Source organism: Myxocyprinus asiaticus, chromosome 33 (genome assembly GCF_019703515.2).
Source record: "Myxocyprinus asiaticus isolate MX2 ecotype Aquarium Trade chromosome 33, UBuf_Myxa_2, whole genome shotgun sequence".
NCBI lineage: Eukaryota > Metazoa > Chordata > Actinopteri > Cypriniformes > Catostomidae > Myxocyprinus > Myxocyprinus asiaticus.
Window position 1 is genome coordinate 7,231,033 of NC_059376.1, and position 21,308 is coordinate 7,252,340.

At 36.1% G+C, this 21,308-nt stretch overlaps 1 protein-coding gene across 1 annotated transcript in view; it reads right to left on the reverse strand.

Moving 5' to 3' along the window:
- The window catches only part of LOC127424720 (1-phosphatidylinositol 4,5-bisphosphate phosphodiesterase eta-2-like), a 253,133-nt gene extending 232,099 nt beyond the window's left edge, over positions 1-21,034 (reverse strand). The window contains exons 1-2 of the mRNA XM_051670139.1: positions 20,897-21,034; positions 8,742-9,243 (exon numbers count right to left, since the gene is read on the reverse strand). Of these exons, the coding sequence (XP_051526099.1) occupies positions 8,742-8,913 (172 nt within the window). The 5' untranslated portion in view covers positions 8,914-9,243; positions 20,897-21,034. The remainder of the gene's footprint in view (positions 1-8,741; positions 9,244-20,896) is intronic.
- Positions 21,035-21,308: the final 274 nt, after the last annotated feature.

The window sequence follows — 21,308 nt, forward strand, 5'->3', positions numbered from 1 at the left end:
ATAATATCATTGATTTAATACTTATTAATATTCCTGAATACTTTTTACCTTTTATATGGTACTTATTCATTTAGATGTCAGGAATTACGTGTTTAAAAAAAAGAGTTTAAGTATGACCTACATTCTAAGTATTTTAAATAAGTTAAATCCTTTTTTAAATATCTTGATCAGCAGATGAGTAGAGAACTGTCTTTAACTACATATAACATATACATGTTTTGTTTCATGAATAGTATTGTCCCAGACCTCACAGCCAAGATTATATGTTGTATGGTAGATACCAGATTTGTCATTCATGTTAATTTTGACCAACAACCTAGAGATAAAATAAATATTAAGAAAAAATAAAATAAAAGCAGGTATACACACGTGTACACGCATGCATGCACGCACGCACGCACGCGCGCACAGACACGTATACATATATATATGATCACACTGCTGATCGGATATTGTTATACAGTAAAGTTTGATTTTGTTGTGTGACTGAATAATTCAAAGAAAATTACTTGGAGTTAATTATTATTAGCGTCTTTCAGAGTGGCAATTATTGGATATTAAGAGTAGGCTTCTGAATGTACCCCATTTAGAGATTAAAGAAACAGTTCATTCAAAAAATTAATATTCTGTTATTATTTACTCGCCCTAATATTGTTCCAAATCTGTACGTTTTTATTTTTTCTGTAGAAAACAAAAGAAGAATTCTGAAGAATCTTCACACAGGTCTTTTCCATACAGTGACAGTTTATAGTGACCATAGCTGTTAAGCTTTAAAAATGACTCAAATTAACACCAAAAAAGCACCATAAAAGTAGGCCATATGACTTATGTGTGATATTTCAAGTCTACTGATGCCATATGATAGCTTTGTGTGAGGAAAAAAACTGAAATAAACTTCCAATCATATGGGATATAAGTCAAAATAATGAGTAAGCAAATCGTATAGACTTTTATAGTGCCTTTTTGTCATTATGGGTGTTTAACGGCCATGGTCACTATGGACTGTCGTTGTATGGAAAACATGTGCATGGAGATTCTACAAATATATTTTTTGATCTTGGCATGATATATCTTTAAAAATAAAAATCTTTTATAGATTGTATTGAAAGCATCTAATGAAGACCAGCAAAAAACACTGTCTGTCTTGTAAAAATCTAGAAAGAACCTCAAACTCATGATGGTGTTCTTAGTGTCAACAGTGTTTCATTTGCGTTAAAATCTGAAAGTATGATAAAAGTATGTTCTGACTGGAAGTGACATCAAGGCTGGTGAGTAATCAGACACGAGCACCCAACGAGCCGCAGGGAATCTGTAAGAGCGAGCCGTATTGTCATGAAAAGATGATGAATGGGGTCTGTGCTTTTGGTTGCTTTTGTAGTCATTTTTACAATAAGGCCTAGACAGAGGCCAGCTGGGACAAGTTGCCGATGCAATCCGAGGTGGAAAGTTTAACATTCCTAAGTTTGGAAGAGAACTATACTCTGTAAACCCTAACATTGTCATTGCTGGAAAAATCAAGTTGTCTTTATTACACTTTACTTGAAATGTCAAGTTTAATAACACAAATATCTATGTTCCTTGAACTTATTTTTCTTAAAAATCCATAGACTTAAAATTTTAAGTGTTAATAACTCAAACTATTGAGGACAAAATTGAGGCTATTGGGAATACCCACAGTGCCTAGTGACTGAATTATTTAATTTTGTTTCCTTGGTCAAAGAGAACATATGGGGGCATTTAAATAGTTGTGTACTGTTAATAGTGAGGTTTTCGCTTTATTGTAGTATTATTTCGGTTGTTTTGTTGTAAATAGTTGTTTTGTGTGATGTCACCATTAGAGTGATCTGTGTCCCCATTGGTCAAGTTGGACACTGTTAAAGGAATAGTTAATTCAAAAATTTTAATTCTCTCATGATTTACTCACCCTCATGCCATCCCAGATGTGTATGACTTTTTGTCTTCTACAGAACAAAAAAACAAAGATTTTTGAAAGAATATTTCAGCTCTGTTGGTCCATACAATGCAAGTGAATGGTGATCAGAACTTTGAAGCTCCACAAAGCACATAAAGGCATTATAAAAGTGATCAATAAGACTCCAGTGGTTAAATCCATATCTTCTAAAAAGCAGGTGTGGGGAACGTCAGGCCTCAGGGCCGTATAAGGTCTGCGAGACCATTTTACCCGGCCCGCAAAGCCATTTGAGAAATAATTTGAAAAGCAAAAGAATGGTCTTGATTCAATTAACTGTAAAACACACACACACACACACACACACACACACACACACACACACTCATGTTGGTGCAGCTATCAATATGAGGACTCTCCATAGACATAATGATTTTTATACTGTACAAACTATAGATTCTATCCCCTAACCCTACCCCATAAACCTAACCCTCACAAAATACGATCTGCATTTTTACATTAAAAAAAAACAACAACAAAAAAAATCATCGTTTAGTATGTTTTTAAGCGATTTGAATTATGGGGACACTAGAAATGTCCTCATAAACCACATTTATATCATAATACCCTTGTAATTACCAGTTTGTAACCTAAAAAAAGTCCTCGTAAACCACTTAAACCTGCCCACACACACACACAGTTAAAATAATGATTAAAAATTATTTTAAAAGATAACACAAAATAATGTATAATAGACAGACTTCTTAGTGTTTTTTCATGGTGCGTGAGCATGTAACAGAATGCGTACGTTAATTTCAACCCACAATCAAAAATTGCAAGCAATTTTTTGGCCCGCAGATAATTTAGCAAATACTCAAATGGCCCTTAGTGGGAAAAAGGTTCCCCACCCCTGTTCTAAAGTGATATGATGGTGTGGGTGAGAAACAGGTCAATATTTAAATCCTTTTTTACTGAAGATCTACAAATTCACTTTCTCATTCTGGTGTGGAAGTGACCTTCACTTTCACATTTAGCCACCTACTGGTTGGGGCGGAGATTTATAGTAAAAAAAGGACTTAAATATTGAACAGTTTCTCATCCACAGCTATAATATCGCTTCAGAAGATATAGATTTTACCACTGGAATCTTATGAATTACTTTTATGCTGCCTGTAACAAGGTTCAGTGGAAAGGAGGAGGCGGGAACCAGACGAACCATCAAAATAATGTTTAATGAAACAAAAAGACACAAACATAAACACACATGCGGCAGCTGCATATGGCTCTCTCTCTCTCTCGAACTGCTGCATCTCGCCGCACTTATCCCTCTCCTCGGCTGATTAGCCTGAAGTTAACTGTCATTAATCTACTTTGAAATACAGTCTGTATGCCTTGTCATATTACACATGATCTTGTAATAATAACCATTTGTATATGAACAATTGATGTATCCACAATAAAATTCGACTCATTGTGCACTCTAGACTGTTGCATACACAACTCTGAATTCCTTCAAGGAAACGGGAAGTGTAGAAAAGTGCAGTAACTTTAAGGAATATCAATTGAGGAGTTAATGTAGAGGGAATCTCTAATGTTCACACAGCTATGAGCGTCTGCCCACTCAGTATAAATGAGGTTAAATTCATTTTCAATCGACGCTTTAAAAATGTAGTCAAGTGTAACTGATCTCATGTCAGCTTTGATGTGCACTTTTAAATAAAATGTGTCTTAGTGTTTTGGAATCCTGATGATGTTGCAACACATTTCCATGTACGAGTTAACAAGTTATTAGCAGTAATTGGCCTCTATTGAGTCAGCAAACATATGCAAGCTTAAATTAAACATTTAGTCTCCTCAAGAGAATTGATCACGGTAATTAACTGCCCAGCATTTTCGCATGTCTCTGAAGCAGGAATTAGTATCACTGCTGATTTAAAATCACAAGAGGGTACACTGTAAAAAAAAATAAAAATAACTTACTGGCAACAAATAGCCAGCAAGCTACTGTATTCCATACCACAGTAAAATTACTGTAAAACTATCTACAGTAGTTTGCTGTGCTGTAAAACGGTAGTTGTTTGTATGATGTATATTAAAATACAGTATATCAGCTGTACAGAAAAAATAATTACGTTAATTGTTTGTATGTTGTATATTAACGTATGTATGTAATATATCTGTGCAGTTTTGAGATTGGCCAGTTCTCATGAAATTTAACAGTAAATTACTTTAATTATTTTTTTCCTAAAGAATACAGCTCAGTTTGACAGTAACATACTATAAACAGTTTCTACAGTAAGGCATGGAGAACAATACAGCAATAATACTGTAAAAACAACAAAATTGACAGCAACATACTGTAAACCGTATCTACATCTACATCTACAGTATTTTTACATTTGTTCTGTAATTTATTTACAACCCCTTGTTTTCTGAAGTGCAATACTTAAGGTTTTTTTTTTTTTTTTTTTGGTTACAATTAACAAAAGTTGATTACTGAGTGCGTAAAAATCCATGTTCAAAACCCTGTCCTTGTCTTACCCTGATTCACTATGGAAAGCCACAAATAATGACTTTTATTTAGATCTATCATGTCGGATTTGGCCCAAAGTAGCAGGCTTATGTCATTCCTCCTTGTGTGTTTACATCATGTCTGTAGGCTCAGAAAGAAGGTTTGGCGAGTGTGACAGCTGTTCAGTCAGTCGCGGTTTCAGGAGTCAGGACAGCAGTGGCATGAAATCCCACTGTAACAGTTTTTAACTGTTTGCTGAAGTTGTTTACCTGCTAAAACACTTGGATATGATTTCTGGTAGGATTGTTGAAGATTATATTGGTTTTCATGCTTTAATGAATCAAAGATTACTCATCATTAGTTTCGTTTTTTCAAGTGATATTACTGTAACATCTTTTATAACATTGCTGCAGTTTCGAGGTTCCCTTTGTGTGTCTCCCTAAATGTGTGTGTGTTGCTGTTTTCTTATTTCTTTTACCCCAGTCACAGAATGCAGAATCTGTTGTCACTTTTCACTTTTCATTGTCTGTTTAAACACAGTAAAGTAGAATCTAAAAGCCACTATAGGTACAGTACAAGGTGGTTCCCTATGAATGTATGCTCGTCTCAAGTTGTTTATAATGTACCAATTTCAGAGCACAGTAATGTATAGTATATTAATTTGTAACTAATATATCATTTATAATTTATTGCGTAATATCTCTGTATTGTAACTTTACTTCCAAAGAAACGTGTATTATTGTAATTGTTATATTTCATATTTCTGCATATTATTTTCATGTACCAATAAAGTATATTTCATAAAATGTCATCCCTATCATTATTGAGTCATATTGTTTGTAGTGCACAGACCTACTATTGTAGTATTACGGTTCACTTGCATTGTCCACTGAGGCTGTAGATTGTAATATAAAAATGTAATGTCTTCAACTGAACTCATATCAGCCATTTCACGAGTTTCACCTCTTAAATTGATGTGTATTCAAATACAAAAATTAATGTGCATTGTGTAGTGGATAAAACACTTGAATAGTCATAATAAAATATGTAATCAAGAGTGTTGTTTATCTTCCTCAAAGTAAGTAATAGTTTGGTTATAAAAGTTTAAACTAATAACATATTAACATGAAAATAGCACGTCAAGACACCGGCTCTGTATGTAAATATCTCAGAGTGATCACAGGCAAAGCAGGTAACCTCAAACCATGAGATTCATCTGCCAAGAGCAGTGAAGAGGTTTCAACCACAGACCAAAGTTCTGTGGTGCAGCTTTAACATGGAAAAAAATAAAAATAAATAAAAATAAAAGTGACTGCCTGTGACCACGTAATTGAGATAATTTGGTGATGTCATTATCTATTTCTATATAACTGTTGTTCATTTTGCATTGGGGTTTTGCCTGACAATGACCTAATGGTCGAAATGTTGCAAGCAAGTGTAAGCAAATAAAGTATTTTTGGAGCAATAAGTCAGTGTGCGGAAACGTTCCATTTTTTTCTTTGTTGATATCATATCCTGCTCATGGGCGCATCCAATTTTTAATCCAATAAAATGCGGTTTTGCTCCACTGTGACGTAAACTAAAGGCTACAGGCTATTAAAAATCAAGTAAGTCCTGCAGCAACCATAACCTTAAAACTACTCCTTTCCCTAACTTGCAAATAATGAGAGTTCTGTCTGCAACCTTCGAAATGTCTCTGCCCAACTTCCTTCTTGAACAGGAAAAGAATGGTTCATCAAGCTATTTCATAGGGTCATTATCTGTACTAATGCTAACAGTACTACTTTGCCCTCAAAAGCATCCTTCCACTGTTAGAGACTGTTTCCTCAAAGCTCCATTATGTAGTCATCACTTACTGATGCCGTAGGGGATTTTCCCAAACCACAGAACACAAGTCCATGATTCCAAACTGAATGTGTAAGAACTGTTAGCAGCTGTCTTTATTTGATTTAGACTCTGTACTTTATGTGATTAGCTGAGAGTGAGTTGAGATAACCTCACATACATGAAAGAGTCAGACACACCCACTAAACTCATCTTGGCAATGAAAGACAGACAACCACTGTAAACAGTGAGCCCTATTTTGAGAGCCATAAGTCATAGACGCAAAGTCAGTGGGCATGGCCATGAAGTTTTAGTATTTTCATGCAAGCATGGGCTAAGTATATAGGCGCAAGCGGGTTTGGTGAAATCGCTCGCACAAAGTGCTAATGGGCTGGGTCAAGTGCAATTTAATTCTGAGGTTCTTCTCCGGTTATTGCACTGTCTGCATCCTATTATATAGTCCATTCTCCAAAGCACCAGTGATATAAACAAAGACAGCACTTTCATAAGAATTTGGTAGTGTACATGGACTGTATGCAACAAATTAGAAGAATAGAAAAACAGACTAATGTGTTCTTTTGTGCGTTAATGGCATCCTTGTTGAATGTCAGGCATATTTCTTTGACAGAGACACGCTCCTTTTATATGCATTGAAAATGCGGTTCTCATCAGAATTTGGATGTACACTCCGTTAAATTATAGAGAATGTACATATTAATCATTTTCATCTACTGACACACAAATCATGGTTAGTATTAATAGTGATTGTATCAGCACGCATTTCATTTCTACCGGTCGATTTTGATTTAGAAAAATTCAGTTAATGAAACACGGAAAAATTCAACCAAAAAATATTTCTAAATTCTAATTACACAAACGAAACAAATATAATCAAACTAACAAAGTGGTCAAAAAAATAAATAAAATCATATACCAAATCCAAACATTTTATCCTCTCCAATTTCTTCAACCAGCCCCTTTTGCAGTGACTGAAAAATCACCCTACTACAACAGGTGGAAAAATACCAATACTAATCAGATCTTAAATACAATCCTAAATTTAAACATAATAATAATAATAATTGAAAAGTAAACCATGACCTATAGATAGTTTAACACAAATCTAATAAATTTTTGTTTAATAAAACGGCAATTGTCAGGGACATAATTTGATGTTCCACAATACTTTCAGAGTTTGGACATGAACTTTATCACCATCTGCTGGTGGAATCTCCAAAATGCAAATGTAGGAATTGAGTTTAGACTTTGCACTGAAAACAGACCTGCTTTTGAAACATCTAAGCGCAATGACCTATCTCTCAGGAAAATAGCAAATTGCGCTTTGCACCACTTTATTAACATATAATACACCCACAGTTTGCGCGCATACACCCACAGATAGCGCAAACACTCCCTCACGCAAAGCGCTCTCATGAATCTTGGATAAGACGTAGCACACGGTCGCTACACTATCTCACAAAAATAGAGCCCAGTGTCAAAAGCAGTAAGATTCATTAAAAGGTTCATCCAAAAATGAAAATTGTCATAATTTACTCACCCTTATGTTGTTTCAAATCTGTATGACTTTCTTTCTTATATGAAACACAAAGGAAGATGTTTTAATGAATAATCGCAGTCCGTCTTCTCAATTCTTTGGCAGTGGATAGTGATTCACTCTCAAGCCTCAAACATAAGTATCATAAAAGTAGTTCATGTGGCATGTGCATCATATTACAAGTCTTCTGAAGTCATACAATAGGTTTTGGTCACGGAATTCAAGTCATTTTTTTGTTAAAATCCTGAAGTCCGTTTATGAGCACTATGAGAGAAGCTCCGCAGAGGCTTGCGTGTTCACACGAGAACTTGTTGTTTAGCCCTAAAAACAATGCAAGTTCTCATGTGAACACTCAAACCACTGTTAGAAGACTTGAAATGTGACACACTTGGAATATGGGCTACTTTTATTATACTTGTGGTTCCTTTCTTTAGGTTTAGTGAGCCACAATCAACTGCCACTGTATTGAAAAACAGACCTGGATCTTAGTTAAAATGTGTCCTTTTGTGTTTCACAGAAGAATAAAAGTCATACGGGTTTTAAACGAAGTCAGGGTGAGTAAACGATGAGAGAATTTCCATTTTGCGGTGAACTATTCCATTAAGAGGATCACACATACTCAGCCTCAAAAATGAGAGTGTAACCTTTTTCATAGATGAAGAATCTTGATTGTTTTGACCAGTAAAATGGATGGTAGAGTTCTGTGAATAAACATTTAGTCTCCTCACACATTTGTTGACTCCAGCTGCAAATATTATGGAACACAAATCCCAAACAAATCCTAAATAGTTAATCAGAAAAAGACTCCAAACATTAAAGAATATGCAAGTACAGTATTCCTTCATGCAAATGTTCCTCTCTACAAGAGCAGTTCAACCACATACTGTAGTCCCTTTGCACTTTAAATATGTCTTTCCTCTAAAAAAAGCTAACTGACTCACCCACACTGATATAGTTGGCAGCCAGGAAGAAGTTCCAGTGTAAAAGTGTGCTGCTGCGGAAAGAATCCGTGTCATTGGTGAAGCCCACAGATCGCATGGACAGATTGGGAGAATCTGTACTGATGCTGTGAATACCAGAGAACAGGGAAGTGTTCACAGATACTGTCTCCATATCACTTAGTTTGCTTTAATTCAATGGAAACCTCTGGACTGCAGTCTCTTGTAATATTTATATCATGTTGTGGCCTTCAGGTGCAATAAATTCTTGACAAAGGGTCTCCAAATGGTGCTGTTCTTGATAAAACCCCCTCTGATATCCTCTTGTCTGCTGCAGGATGTTCACCAGATGCTGCAAGAGTCGATCTGTGGTGGGACGTCTGGTTTTGGGAGTGATTCGTGCTGGAGGTGTGGTTCAACGTCTGATGGAGTTCCACTATATAGACAGAGGCCAGAGTACTGAAAGCCTGCAGCAAGACCACACCTGCATCAGAGTGCACACCTGCTGACACAGTGTAAATGCAAGAGTTTATTTGGAGGGGCACACATTTTATAAAGGAGTTAAACAACTAAAGGATTGACTAAGCCAGGCATTTCCATACTTTTTGATGGCAAGGACCTCCAAAATATGATGATCTCCTTGCATGGGATCCCCTTCCTTAAATATAAAAATAGCTAAATATTTTTTTATGTATAAAGACCCATTTATATTGTGCTAGAAATATAAGCATACTATAATAAAGACAACATTTTGTTTGCAAAATGAAATAATTAGCTTTCATATTGTCATTGTATTAAAGTTAAAAGAAATTATTCAGCTATATCTGGATATTTTTTTACTTTGTATAAAGTTGACTGTGTACAATAATTGTTTTCTACCAGCAATTAGAGTAATATTTTATTTATTTCAACCCTTACAACCCTCAGTGAACAAGCTAAAGGAGACAATGACAAAGAAAATCCCTAGTAGGAAGATAACACATCTACAAACTATTCTTAAAAGTATGTATGCTGCAAAGGAGCGATCAACACTAAGTTAATAATAAGTATCTATGATACTAAATACAATTTTGTTTTCATTTTTTACTGTTAAAAACTATGGCTGTTAATAGAAGAAAAGAATAATGATTAATCTCATGATTTATGAATGAAACAGAAATAATGTCAAATTCAATAAATGTTTACTTTTTTCTTTTATTTACTTTATTTACCCCCATTTGAAAACATCTGGACTAAACCAATCCCCTCGCTCTTGAGCCTTACAAAACACTACTGTAGCAGTAGGCTACCATAGTACAGTGACAGTATCAGATAATCAGATAATACCATGGTATTTTGATATATGCCACATCACTGAATGAGTACTTTATTCAGATGCCATAGTATTTACATGGTACCCCAAGGTACTTCAATGAATAACATGGTAGAACCATGGTAGCATATAAAAACATGGTTTTGCCATGTAGTCTCTCCAAAATATGGTATTGCCATCGTACTATGTCAAAATACAACAACAGCACTGTATTACCATGGTATTGCCATAGTAAAAAACAAACAAACATGGTATTATCATGGTACCATATTCAAAATAATGATAATAAACAACAATGACAACAATAACATATATTGCCATGTTACATCTCCAAAAAAAACATGGAATTACCATGGTACTATGTCAAAAAACAACAACAGCATGGTATTATCATGGTATTGCCATAGTAAAAAGAAAAAAACATGATATTGCCATGGTACCATGTCAGAACAGCAACAACAACAACATGATATTTTCATGGTACTGTATCCAAAAATATAATATTGCCAATAATTATATTGCTCAGAAACCATGGTTGAACCATGTTCCATTTAAAAAAAATCATAATATTACCTTGTTACATCTCCAAAAAACATGCTATTACCATGATACCATGTCAAAACAGAAACAACAACGACATGGTATTACCATGGTTATTGCCGTGGTAATAATAAATAAATAAATACATTAAACAATAAACATGGCATTACCATGGTACCATATTCACAAAAATTTGTATTGCCATATTACATCTCCAAAAAAAAACAAAAAAAAAAACATAAATAAATAAAAAATAAAACAACAACAACAATATCAACAACATGGTATTGCCGTGGTAGGCCTATTACCATGGTGTTGCAATGGAAAAAATAAATAAAACATGGTACCATACCATACAATATCCAGAAAACATGGTCTTGCAATGGTATTGTGATAGCTTGTCCAGAAACCATGGTAAAAAACAAACAAACAAACATGGTATTACATAGTACCATTTTTAAAAAACATGGTCTTGCCATGGTACCATACTCAGAAACCATGGTAGTACCATGTGCCATTTAAAAAAAGAAAAAAATTGTATTGCCATGTTACATTTTCCGAAAAACATGGTATTGCCATGGTCCCATGTCAAAACAACAACAACACCAATGGTATTACCATGAAATCACACGTGGGTTGTTTCACTGAACTCTGTATCACATCTAACATACTCCATCTGTTATACTGAACGAGCACTCTTAATTCTCCAAGTCTGTGATAGCAATAGCATAGTAAAGTGCTGGTAGTCATTATCCACAACACATGTTAACATTCACTGGAAGTGAAAATAAGCTTGTGTGAGCACCTTGATGTATACAGCATCTAAAAATAAGCATCTTAAAATACAGTTATTTGATCTGTATTATGTTGACTATGACTGAACACATAAAAACAGCAGAAAAACTAATTTTTACAGAATTACTTGGTGATACCATGATACATGCCCAAAAAACATAACACCAGGAATGAAAGGAAGCTTTCATAGTACTCAGTCAAAACAAACAATGTAATCATGCAACTCTTATCTTTTTTGTGTCCGCCTCTAAAGTCTACATTTCAAGCAAGCGACACAACTCAGGTTGAATGCTCCCGTTCCAATCAGCACTGATCTCTTACCTGATGTCTTTCAGAATTGCATCCTCTACTCTGTCAGGAGAGGAACTTCTGCGGAAGAGACATGTCAACTGCCTCCTGACCTGAACAATAGCAATGTTCACTTTGAGTGCTTGTTGTGTTTGTGATATGTTGATATCTGAGGGTGCAGGACGGGACGTGTCAGCAATGTAACACCTGGCCTCAGGTAACAGACCAGGCGATGAAAGGGGCAAATGGGGGGAAACCACAGATCCCCTCCCTCTAAAACACCCCTCTGAGTCTCCGCTAAAACAAATATGAACTGAATTCCTCAGTAGACAAAACAATCGATGTCTGCTTGGTAACATTTCACATGATGCCTGTCTACATAATTAATTATAAAGGTACAGTATTTTAAATCTATTATAATAAACATTGACAGTTATATTATAAGACTTAGCTATGGTTATACCTTTAAAGAGTGTAATGCCTAATATAAGGCATTACATTAAGGCATTACACACTTTAAATGTGTAATCATGAAAAGATAAGCATTATCATATATTATATTACAGTTACAATTATTCACAAGAACATTAAACTGATCATAAGGCATTTTATACAACAGTAAGTTCTGATCCTCTGATCTTTAATTACCGTTATGTAAAAAAAAAAAAAGAATTAAACATTACTGTATAACAGTAATGAGAACCTAATGAGAATCACCATTGAGAAAAATAAGTATTACAACAACAACAACAAAAAAATTCTAGAATTATGGCAATACAAATTTGGTGGGAAATATGCTTATTTGTCATGAAAATAACTGGAAAAAAAAAATAAATAAATAAATAAAAACTTTTAAGTTGTGACATTATTTTCAGGATAATAAAGAACTTTTCCAACTAATTCTCATTACTGTGAGAGTTAATCTTACAAAATTAATGCATAAATAATCTCATTAAAAAAATTACTGTATTACAGTAATGATAACCTAATGGGAATATCTTTACTATTACTACTATAATTACAATTAAACCTCAGTTTTGTAGGAGCCAAGGAAGCCATGTAAGGTGCACCACTTTACAAAACGTCTACTCGGACGCCTGACACCTCTTTAAATCTCCAACTGAAAGACACACAAAAGCCATTGTGTGTTCAATCTGAGCCCAGTGCTAACAAGAAACACAGTGAGCATGCAAAAGTTGCTCTTTTATTCTCTGTCAAACTAAATCAAAGTAAGACAAAAGGAGTGTCACTGTCGATCAAATGTGCAGATTATTTGCTTTCACTTGAGTAAAGCCGTTTGTTTGTAAAGCAATAACAAAGACACATGGTTTGTCTTAATATCCCCCAAGAACAAGCCAGCACACAACATAATGCACACAATACACAACGTAACATGAGATCAGGTCAATCTGGCTATACCACACACACATACACACAAACACACACACACACACACACACACACACACACACACACACACACACACACACACACACACACACAGAGAGATAGAGAGAGAGAGAGAGAGAGAGAGAGAGAGAGTTGTATCTCAGTTACTAACTGAGTAACTAAGTTTTCAAGTCTGATTACACAAATGTGTGTTTTCTCCAGCAGTTGTTTTTGCATGTTAGATTGAAACACCTCATTTAAAACTTACATTAGGATTATATTTGTAAATTCTAAGGTCCAAACAAAAATCCCATTATCATTTTATGTTTTTGAAATAGCTGTTAAATAAGTGAACACAAAAAATCACACTGACATACATTCAGACAAGGATCAATTGTACAATAAAGCCAGATTTTCACCGAATGATTCTGTGTTCTTAAGACAAGGGAATTTTTCACTTTAAATGTCAAGTTGGGGCAAGTTAAAGCATGTATAAATGTAGCTACAATTTATGGAACACTCTACATTAATGTTCCCTTTCTTAAAGTAATAGATCACCCAAAAATGAAAATTCTCTCATGATTTACTCACCCTCATGCCATCCAAGATGTGTCTGACTTTCTTTCTTCTGCTGAAGATTTTTAGAAGAATGTTTCAACTTTGTTGGTCCTCACAATGCAAGTGAATATGTATCAAAACTTTGAAGCTCCAAAAAGCACATAAAGGTAGCATAAAAGTAATTATAGGACTCCAGTGGTTAAATCCATGTCTTCAGAAGTGATATGATAGGTGTGGGTGAGAAACAGATCAATATTTAAGTCCTTATTTACTATAAATTCTCCTCCCTGCCCAGTAGGTGGTGATGTGCATGTGGAATGTGAATCGCCAAAAAAAAAAAAAAAAAAAAAAAAAAAAAAGAACATGAAAGTGAACATGGAGATTGATAGTAAAAAAAAAAAAAAACTGACTTAAATATTGATCTGATTCTCACCCACACCTATCATATCGCTTCTGAAGATATTAATTTAACCACTGGAGTCAAATGGATTACTTTTATGCTGCTTTTATATACTTTTTGGAGATTCAAAGTTCTAGCCACCATTCACTTGCATTGTGAGGACCTACAAAGCTAATATATTCTTATAAAAATCTTCCTTTCTGTTCAGCGGAAGACAGAAAGCCATGCACATCTGGGATGGCATGAGCGTGAGTAAATTATGAGAGAATTTCCATTTTTGGGTGTACTATTACTTTAAGAGATTATAAAAGGATTCATTAATGACTAATTAATTTACAAATGCATTATAAATCATTAATATGCAATTATAACAACATGCATAAAAAGGGAGACTTTACTTGCCATATTTGCCAAATAATGAACTATTTTTCCTCACATGTTATAAATGTTTCTTAACACTCATTCAACATTAGTAACTTCTAAAAATGTGGACACAAATTACGCATTCCTTAAGGAGTTGACAACATTTGAAACCTATGTATAAAGTCAGGGGCGGGTCTAGAAATATTTTTATGGGGTGGCAAGGGGGTGGCATGCAGACTATGAGGGATGGCAACTCTAAAGCAAGCACCTATGCATAGTTCTTATGGATTAAGGTACCAAGCTTCATTGCAACAAGTACTAGTTCATTAATTGGAGTCACTATCAAATTATAAATGTCCATGCATTTGTGATACAACTGCATTTCCATAAGAACCACATCAAATCAAATCAGATCACTTTATTGTCACACAGCCATATACACAAATGCAATGGTGTGTGAAATTCTTGGGTGCAGTTCCGATCAACATAGCAGTCGTGACAGTGATGAGACATATACCAATTTACAATAACATCAAATTAACACAGCACAATTTAAACATCTGATATACACATAATTACACTCAACAATATACAAATAATAACATACACTGTACAGTATACAACACGCACTATATAGATACACATTATTCAATAAAAATAAAAAATAAAAAATAAAAATATATAAAAAAGTATATATAGTATATATAGAATGTACAGTATTGTACTGTATTGACATTCAGGCTGTCGGTTGTTAGTCAGTTGTTAAGAGAGAATATAATATAATAATAATATCATTTATGACAGTCCGGTGTGAGATATAAGAGTAAGGGTAATAAAGTGCAGTGCTGATGTATTTTGATCGTGGGAGATCAAGAGTTCAGAAGTCTGATTGCTTGGGGGAAGAAGCTATCATGGAGTCGGCTGGTGCGGGTCCTGATGCTGCGATACCGCCTACCTGATGGTAGCAGTGAGAACAGCCCATGGCTCGGGTGGCTGGAGTCTCTGATGATCCTCTGAGCTTTTTTCACACACCGCCTTGTATATATTTCCTGGAGGGAGGGAAGCTCACCTCCGATGATGTGTCTGGCAGTTCGCACCACCCTTTGCAGTGCTTTGCGGTTGTGGGCGGTGCTATTGCCATACCAGGCAGAGATGCAGCCAGTCAGGATGCTCTCTACAGTGCAGGTGTAGAACCGTGTGAGGATGTGGCGGTTCATTCCAAACTTCCTCAGCTGTCTCAGGAAGAAGAGGCGCCGATGAGTCTTCTTCACAACGACTTCAGTGTGGATGGACCATGTTTGTTCCTCAGTGATGTGGACACCCAGGAACTTGAAGCTGCTGACTCTCTCTACTGGTGCTCCATTGATGGTGATGGGACTGTGTTCTCTGTCTTTTCTTCTGAAGTCCACCACAAGCTCCTTTGTCTTAATGACATTGAGGGAGAGGTTGTGCTCCTGACACCAGTGTGTCAGAATGTGCACCTCCTCTCTGTAGGCTGTTTCATCATTGTCAGTGATCAGACCTACCACCGTCGTGTCATCAGCAAACTTAATGATGGCATTGGAGCTGTGTGTTGCCACACAGTCATGTGTGTACAGGGAATACAGGAGTGGGCTGAGAACACAGCCCTGTGGGGCTCCAGTGTTGAGGGTCAGTGAGGAGGAGATGTTGCTGCCTATTCTAACCACCTGGCGTCTGCTTGACAGGAAGTCCAAGATCCAGCTGCACAGCGAGCTGTTTAAGCCCAGAGCCCGGAGTTTCTCATCTAGCTTGGAGGGCACTATGGTGTTGAATGCTGAGCTGTAGTCTACAAACAGCATTCTCACATAAGTGTTCCTTTTTTCCAGGTGGGAGAGAGCAGTGTGTAGTGTAGATGCAATGGCATCATCAGTGGAGCGGTTGTTGCGGTAAGCAAACTGCAGCGGGTCAAGAGAGAGAGGCAATACAGAGCAGGTGTTTTGGTGAATGTTTTAAAGCATGTGGGGACTACAGACAAAGAGAGGGAAAGGTTGAAAATGTCCGTAAAAACACCAGCCAGCTGGTTTGCGCATGCTCTGATGACGCAGCCCGGAATGCCGTCTGGGCCCGCGGCTTTGCGGATATTCACCCGTCGGAAGGATCGGGTTACATCCGCTACAGAGACGGAGAGTGAACTAACCTCTGTAGCTTCAGCCGCGAGAGCTCTCTCCGCGAGGGCGGTGTTATTTCCCTCGAAACGAGCATAAAAAGTATTTAGCTCATCCGGGAGAGAGGCAGCGGAGTTTTTATTCCCTTTAAAGTCCGTGATGATGTTAATTCCCTGCCACATGCTTCTAGAGTTGGTGGTGTTGAAATGTCCTTCAATCAAACATTTTGATACTGATTTGCCAACATAAAATAAATAAATAAATAAAAAATCTATCTTTGCATAATAAAAAATAAGTGACAATATTTCAATCTCCAGAGCCCTAAGACATTGTCTACTGAACACATCAACAAATTCTAAAAGTTCCTTACTTTGACATTTAGAACTGGCAATCTGGACTAAACGTCTCTACCTTTGTTAGGTGTACCCATGGATGCAAAATGCATGCATATCCCATGTTATTCTGCTTATAAAGACCTGTAGGCCTACCACCTTTGTAACAGCTGGAATAATCAATCTGAAAGTGAAGATTAACAGTTAGGTCTAAATACAAATAAACTGTACAGAAAATTGTACTGTGGGGGCAGTGCTGCAAAACTTATGAATATGAATTATGTTATGCACAGTAAAATATTTTTTTAAATTACCTGTTTTGATCAACAGTCATACTTAATGACCGATTCAAGCACCCAAATAAATATTTCACATAATATAGTAATTTTGTTTCTACATCTGCCACTATCAGTCTTGGGATTTTGTTAATCAGTAGATGAACAAATAGATTTGATTAAGAACATGACTGATTGATCTAGTGTTAACTTTTTGCCTTTAGTTTCTTGAGGTTTTGGATTCTAATTCGCCAAAACTGTCGACACTAAACTACACTGATAACAGCCGCAATGAACACTTATCATAACATTCAAAAGAACACATTCCAGCACCGGTGTTAGGGTTAGGTTGAAGAGAGGGCGAGGACTCGTAGAAAATGTGAGAAGTATGGGCTTTTTATTTAACACTCAAAAATAAACAAAACATACTAAAACTACCCCGAAGGGGAAAACTCCAAGGTCCTGGGCAGAGCATTGCAGAACAGACTGGGTTCGATGCTCCGGGCTGGAACAGATAACAGGGCAAGACAGGAAGAACCTAACAGGGTGAAAAACCACAACGAACTGGCACAAGACAAAAAACACAATGGGGTTACATAGGAAAGAAAACGAGGAGGGAAATCAGAAAAGCAGGTGAAGCAAATGAACTAATAATGAGGTAACAAGGGGGCGGCGGGGTCAGTATGAGAGACAGAAGAGCACATGGCAAACAACGTAACAAGAACCATGTGCAGACCGGACAGAAACAGCACATGGCAATGAAGCCATCATTAGCCATGTGCTCAAACAAAAAGACAAGACATGGAGCATGAGTGTCCGGATCCCGACTCAGAAACAAGACCAAACCAGACCGAAGAGTCAGGATCCAGACACCATGCTCTGAACAAGAGACACAGACTAGACAGAAGAGCACACAGCCAGGAAAACAACCAAAGCCTTGCACTCACACAGAGACATAGAACATACGTGTCAGGATCCTGTCACTACAATAAACCTGACTGACAAAGGTGACAGGATCCTGACAGCTGGATCGCCAGTTAAAACACAACGATGAAATAGAAACTCCAACTCAAGAACTGGAGATGTTTTATTTGGATTATACACATACCTGACAAAAGCTATTTCAAAAAGTGGTGAGGACATGTCACATCCATCTCAGCCCATAACTGACAGCGATGTATCTAATAAACATTCAGTGAATACTTGGAAACAACTGAGAAATTAATCTTTTACATCCTTTTTTTCCACGTATTTATCCATGTGGTCATGTTTGTTGAGGAAATAAGCTCATCACCCCGCGAGAGCCCAAACACTGTACACACGCTGCAATAGTAGGTAGGCAATTGGTCGCTGCTGTGATTGGCCGCTGCTGTAAACAATCACGAGATTGGTTGCTGCTGTAATCAATCAATGGGTCTGTAGTCATATGTCCATTCATTGAGAGTTTGGGCAGTTTGACATGAATAAACCCCTACACAATGTCAAAATCAATGATAATTTACTTACATTTATATTTAATACATTTGGATACTTATTCTGGGGTGACAGATGGGGTGGCAGTGCTTTTCTTAGAGTGGCATTTGCCACCCCATGCCACTCCGGTAGATCTGCCCCTGTATAAAGTTCTGTATGGTTTAATGGTCATCAGGCTTTATTATATGACATATGCTGTGAATGAGCATGAAGACCTGAAAAGTGTTTTGACATCAACGTGACAAGGAAAGTGACATCACATGTGAGTCAAGACAGTAATGATTATAAACACAAAGCGGACTGTAGCAAAATGACATAATCCTTCCTTTTAATCTCACTGTAATAACCTATTTTTGCTGCATATTGTGACATAAATCATGAATTACTGCATTTTATGTTTTTGATTAATATAAGTATGAATTAGTGTAATGATTAAGCATTTATACCATGTATGTTAAATGCTCACTAATTGGCAAGTATTAGATGAAAGTTGCCCTTTTTGAGCATGTTGCTATAACTCCACATTAATGAATCATTATGCATTTGTAAATTCATTCTTAGTCATTAATGAACCCCTTTAAAAACCCCTAGCAAATGGAATATCATTGTAAAGTGTTATCCAATTTATTACAATATTTGTTACAAAATAATGGTTTGACATTTTCATTTGTTACCATGTACATTTGTGCTGTTTCATGAATTGTTTTGTGCTTCATAATTGTTTTAATTTTTAAAATTTAGCCGAAAAGCCTATCATAGACTGTTTAATGGCAGGTTTCCCTGACAGCTTATCCCATTTAGTGTAACAACATGCCCGCTATGGGTCAACATGTATCCAATAAACTATATTTTTTCCTAAGTAATAATGGCAGAAAAATAAGTATTTTGATCCAAAAAAAAAAAAAAAAAAAAACAAAATGCAGTAAAAAGGGTGACAACAAGCCCCAGTCTCCCCTATAGCTTCTACTGGTTTATAAGTGCTTCTCTTGCTCATTCTATTGTGCACATGGAAAGATCATAAATGGTACATGGTGAATAGCAGATAGCAAACTAACTGCATAACAGCTGGCAGGCTGTGACTGTCTATCCCTCAGAGTTGCTCACTACTACACAGTCAAAGACGATGACACAACAGAGCTTTCAATTCAGTTTCAACCGACCGGTTTGCATTGCGGCTCACAAAACATTCAACATCCGAGTGTTTTCGGTGAGATTTCCGACAGAAAGTAGTGCAGAACTGTGTCACCCACACCCTGCAAACAAAATCTACTTTAATTGGAAATAAAGTGACTCATTTATGTTTATAAAACCAGCAGCGAAAGATGAATTAATGATACTGTGCATAAACATCTGATATGACATGGATAGAAGGGTGTTTCCTGTTTAAGTACATCAGTTGAGGTTTAATGTCTGCCTGATTCATGTTTTGCCTGAGGCATGGGTCAAGTTTAATAGACATGATTTCAATCAGGTTTTTCATCCGAGTATGTATACTGTACAAAAAATAAACTGTAGATACTGCAGAATATGCAAGGATGAATCCTACAAAACCTGTCAAGAACATCAAGGTCAAATTTTTATTTAATTAATTAATTAATTATATTGTGCACAGAAAAGTGAACCCAGTTTTAGCACAATGAATAGATTTTGCATTGCAATATTAGATTCAGATTTCCCCTATATAATAATAATAATTATTATTATAATAATTATAATAATAATAATAATAATTATTATTATTATTATTATTATTATGTTAAGTATTATAATTATTATTAATGCATTTCTGTAATGGGAATCATTATTGAAAATAATAGAAATTACAACAACAACAAAAAACACATTACAATGTTCAGACACATTACAGTAAACGCATTTGACAAGAAAATGTGTTTAACTGTCATGAAAATAATGTCAAAATGCAAATTGGAGCACTTAATGGAATTTCCTTTCTTTTTTTTTCTGTGGGTTTTGAGTTTAAATATAACCTGGACATGTTTTCATGAGTTTCACCTGCAAGGTGGCATCCCATCAAGGCAAAAAAACAAAAATAAGCATTTATTGTTTCTTCAGTCTTTTTCTGATTACCTGCAGCACCCAGGTGGTGGTGAGAAGTGTAGAGTTTCAGAACACAAAAGTCCAACCGAAACTAAGAAACTAACTTTCCAAACTGTGGCCCAGTTCTTTGCATGTTAACCGCAGCAAATAAACTTTTAATAAGTAAACTTGTCCGAGCACAACCCTTACTCCCTTACGTACTTATTGCAAAATGTTGAAAAGAAAAAGTAATGTGAAGTATCATGTTACCTTTGTGAAAGAGGAACAGAAGCAGGTAGTTCAAAGTATGAGCTTTAGATGATGAGATGTGAGTAAAATGCTTCTCCAGGCACAAGTTTTACAGCTCGGATCCCTTTTGTACACAGAATATGTGTTTTTTCATTACAGGGAATAAGCTTGAGGCACACAGCTCCGCAGTGCAGGTAAAGGAAGTTGTCATTTGAAAGCTCTTTGTACACAGTGGGTGTTCCCTTATGGAGCAACAGTTTTCCCTGTGTCGACACTGGACAAGTAAGGGCAGAGGAGTCTTTGCACAGGTGGGGGGATATGGGGTGGAGTGCAGACAGCTTAAAGAGGCCCTATTATGCTTTTTGGGATTTTACCTTTCCTTTAGTGTGTAATCAGTTGTCGATTTGTACAACAACAACAGAATTCAAGGGGG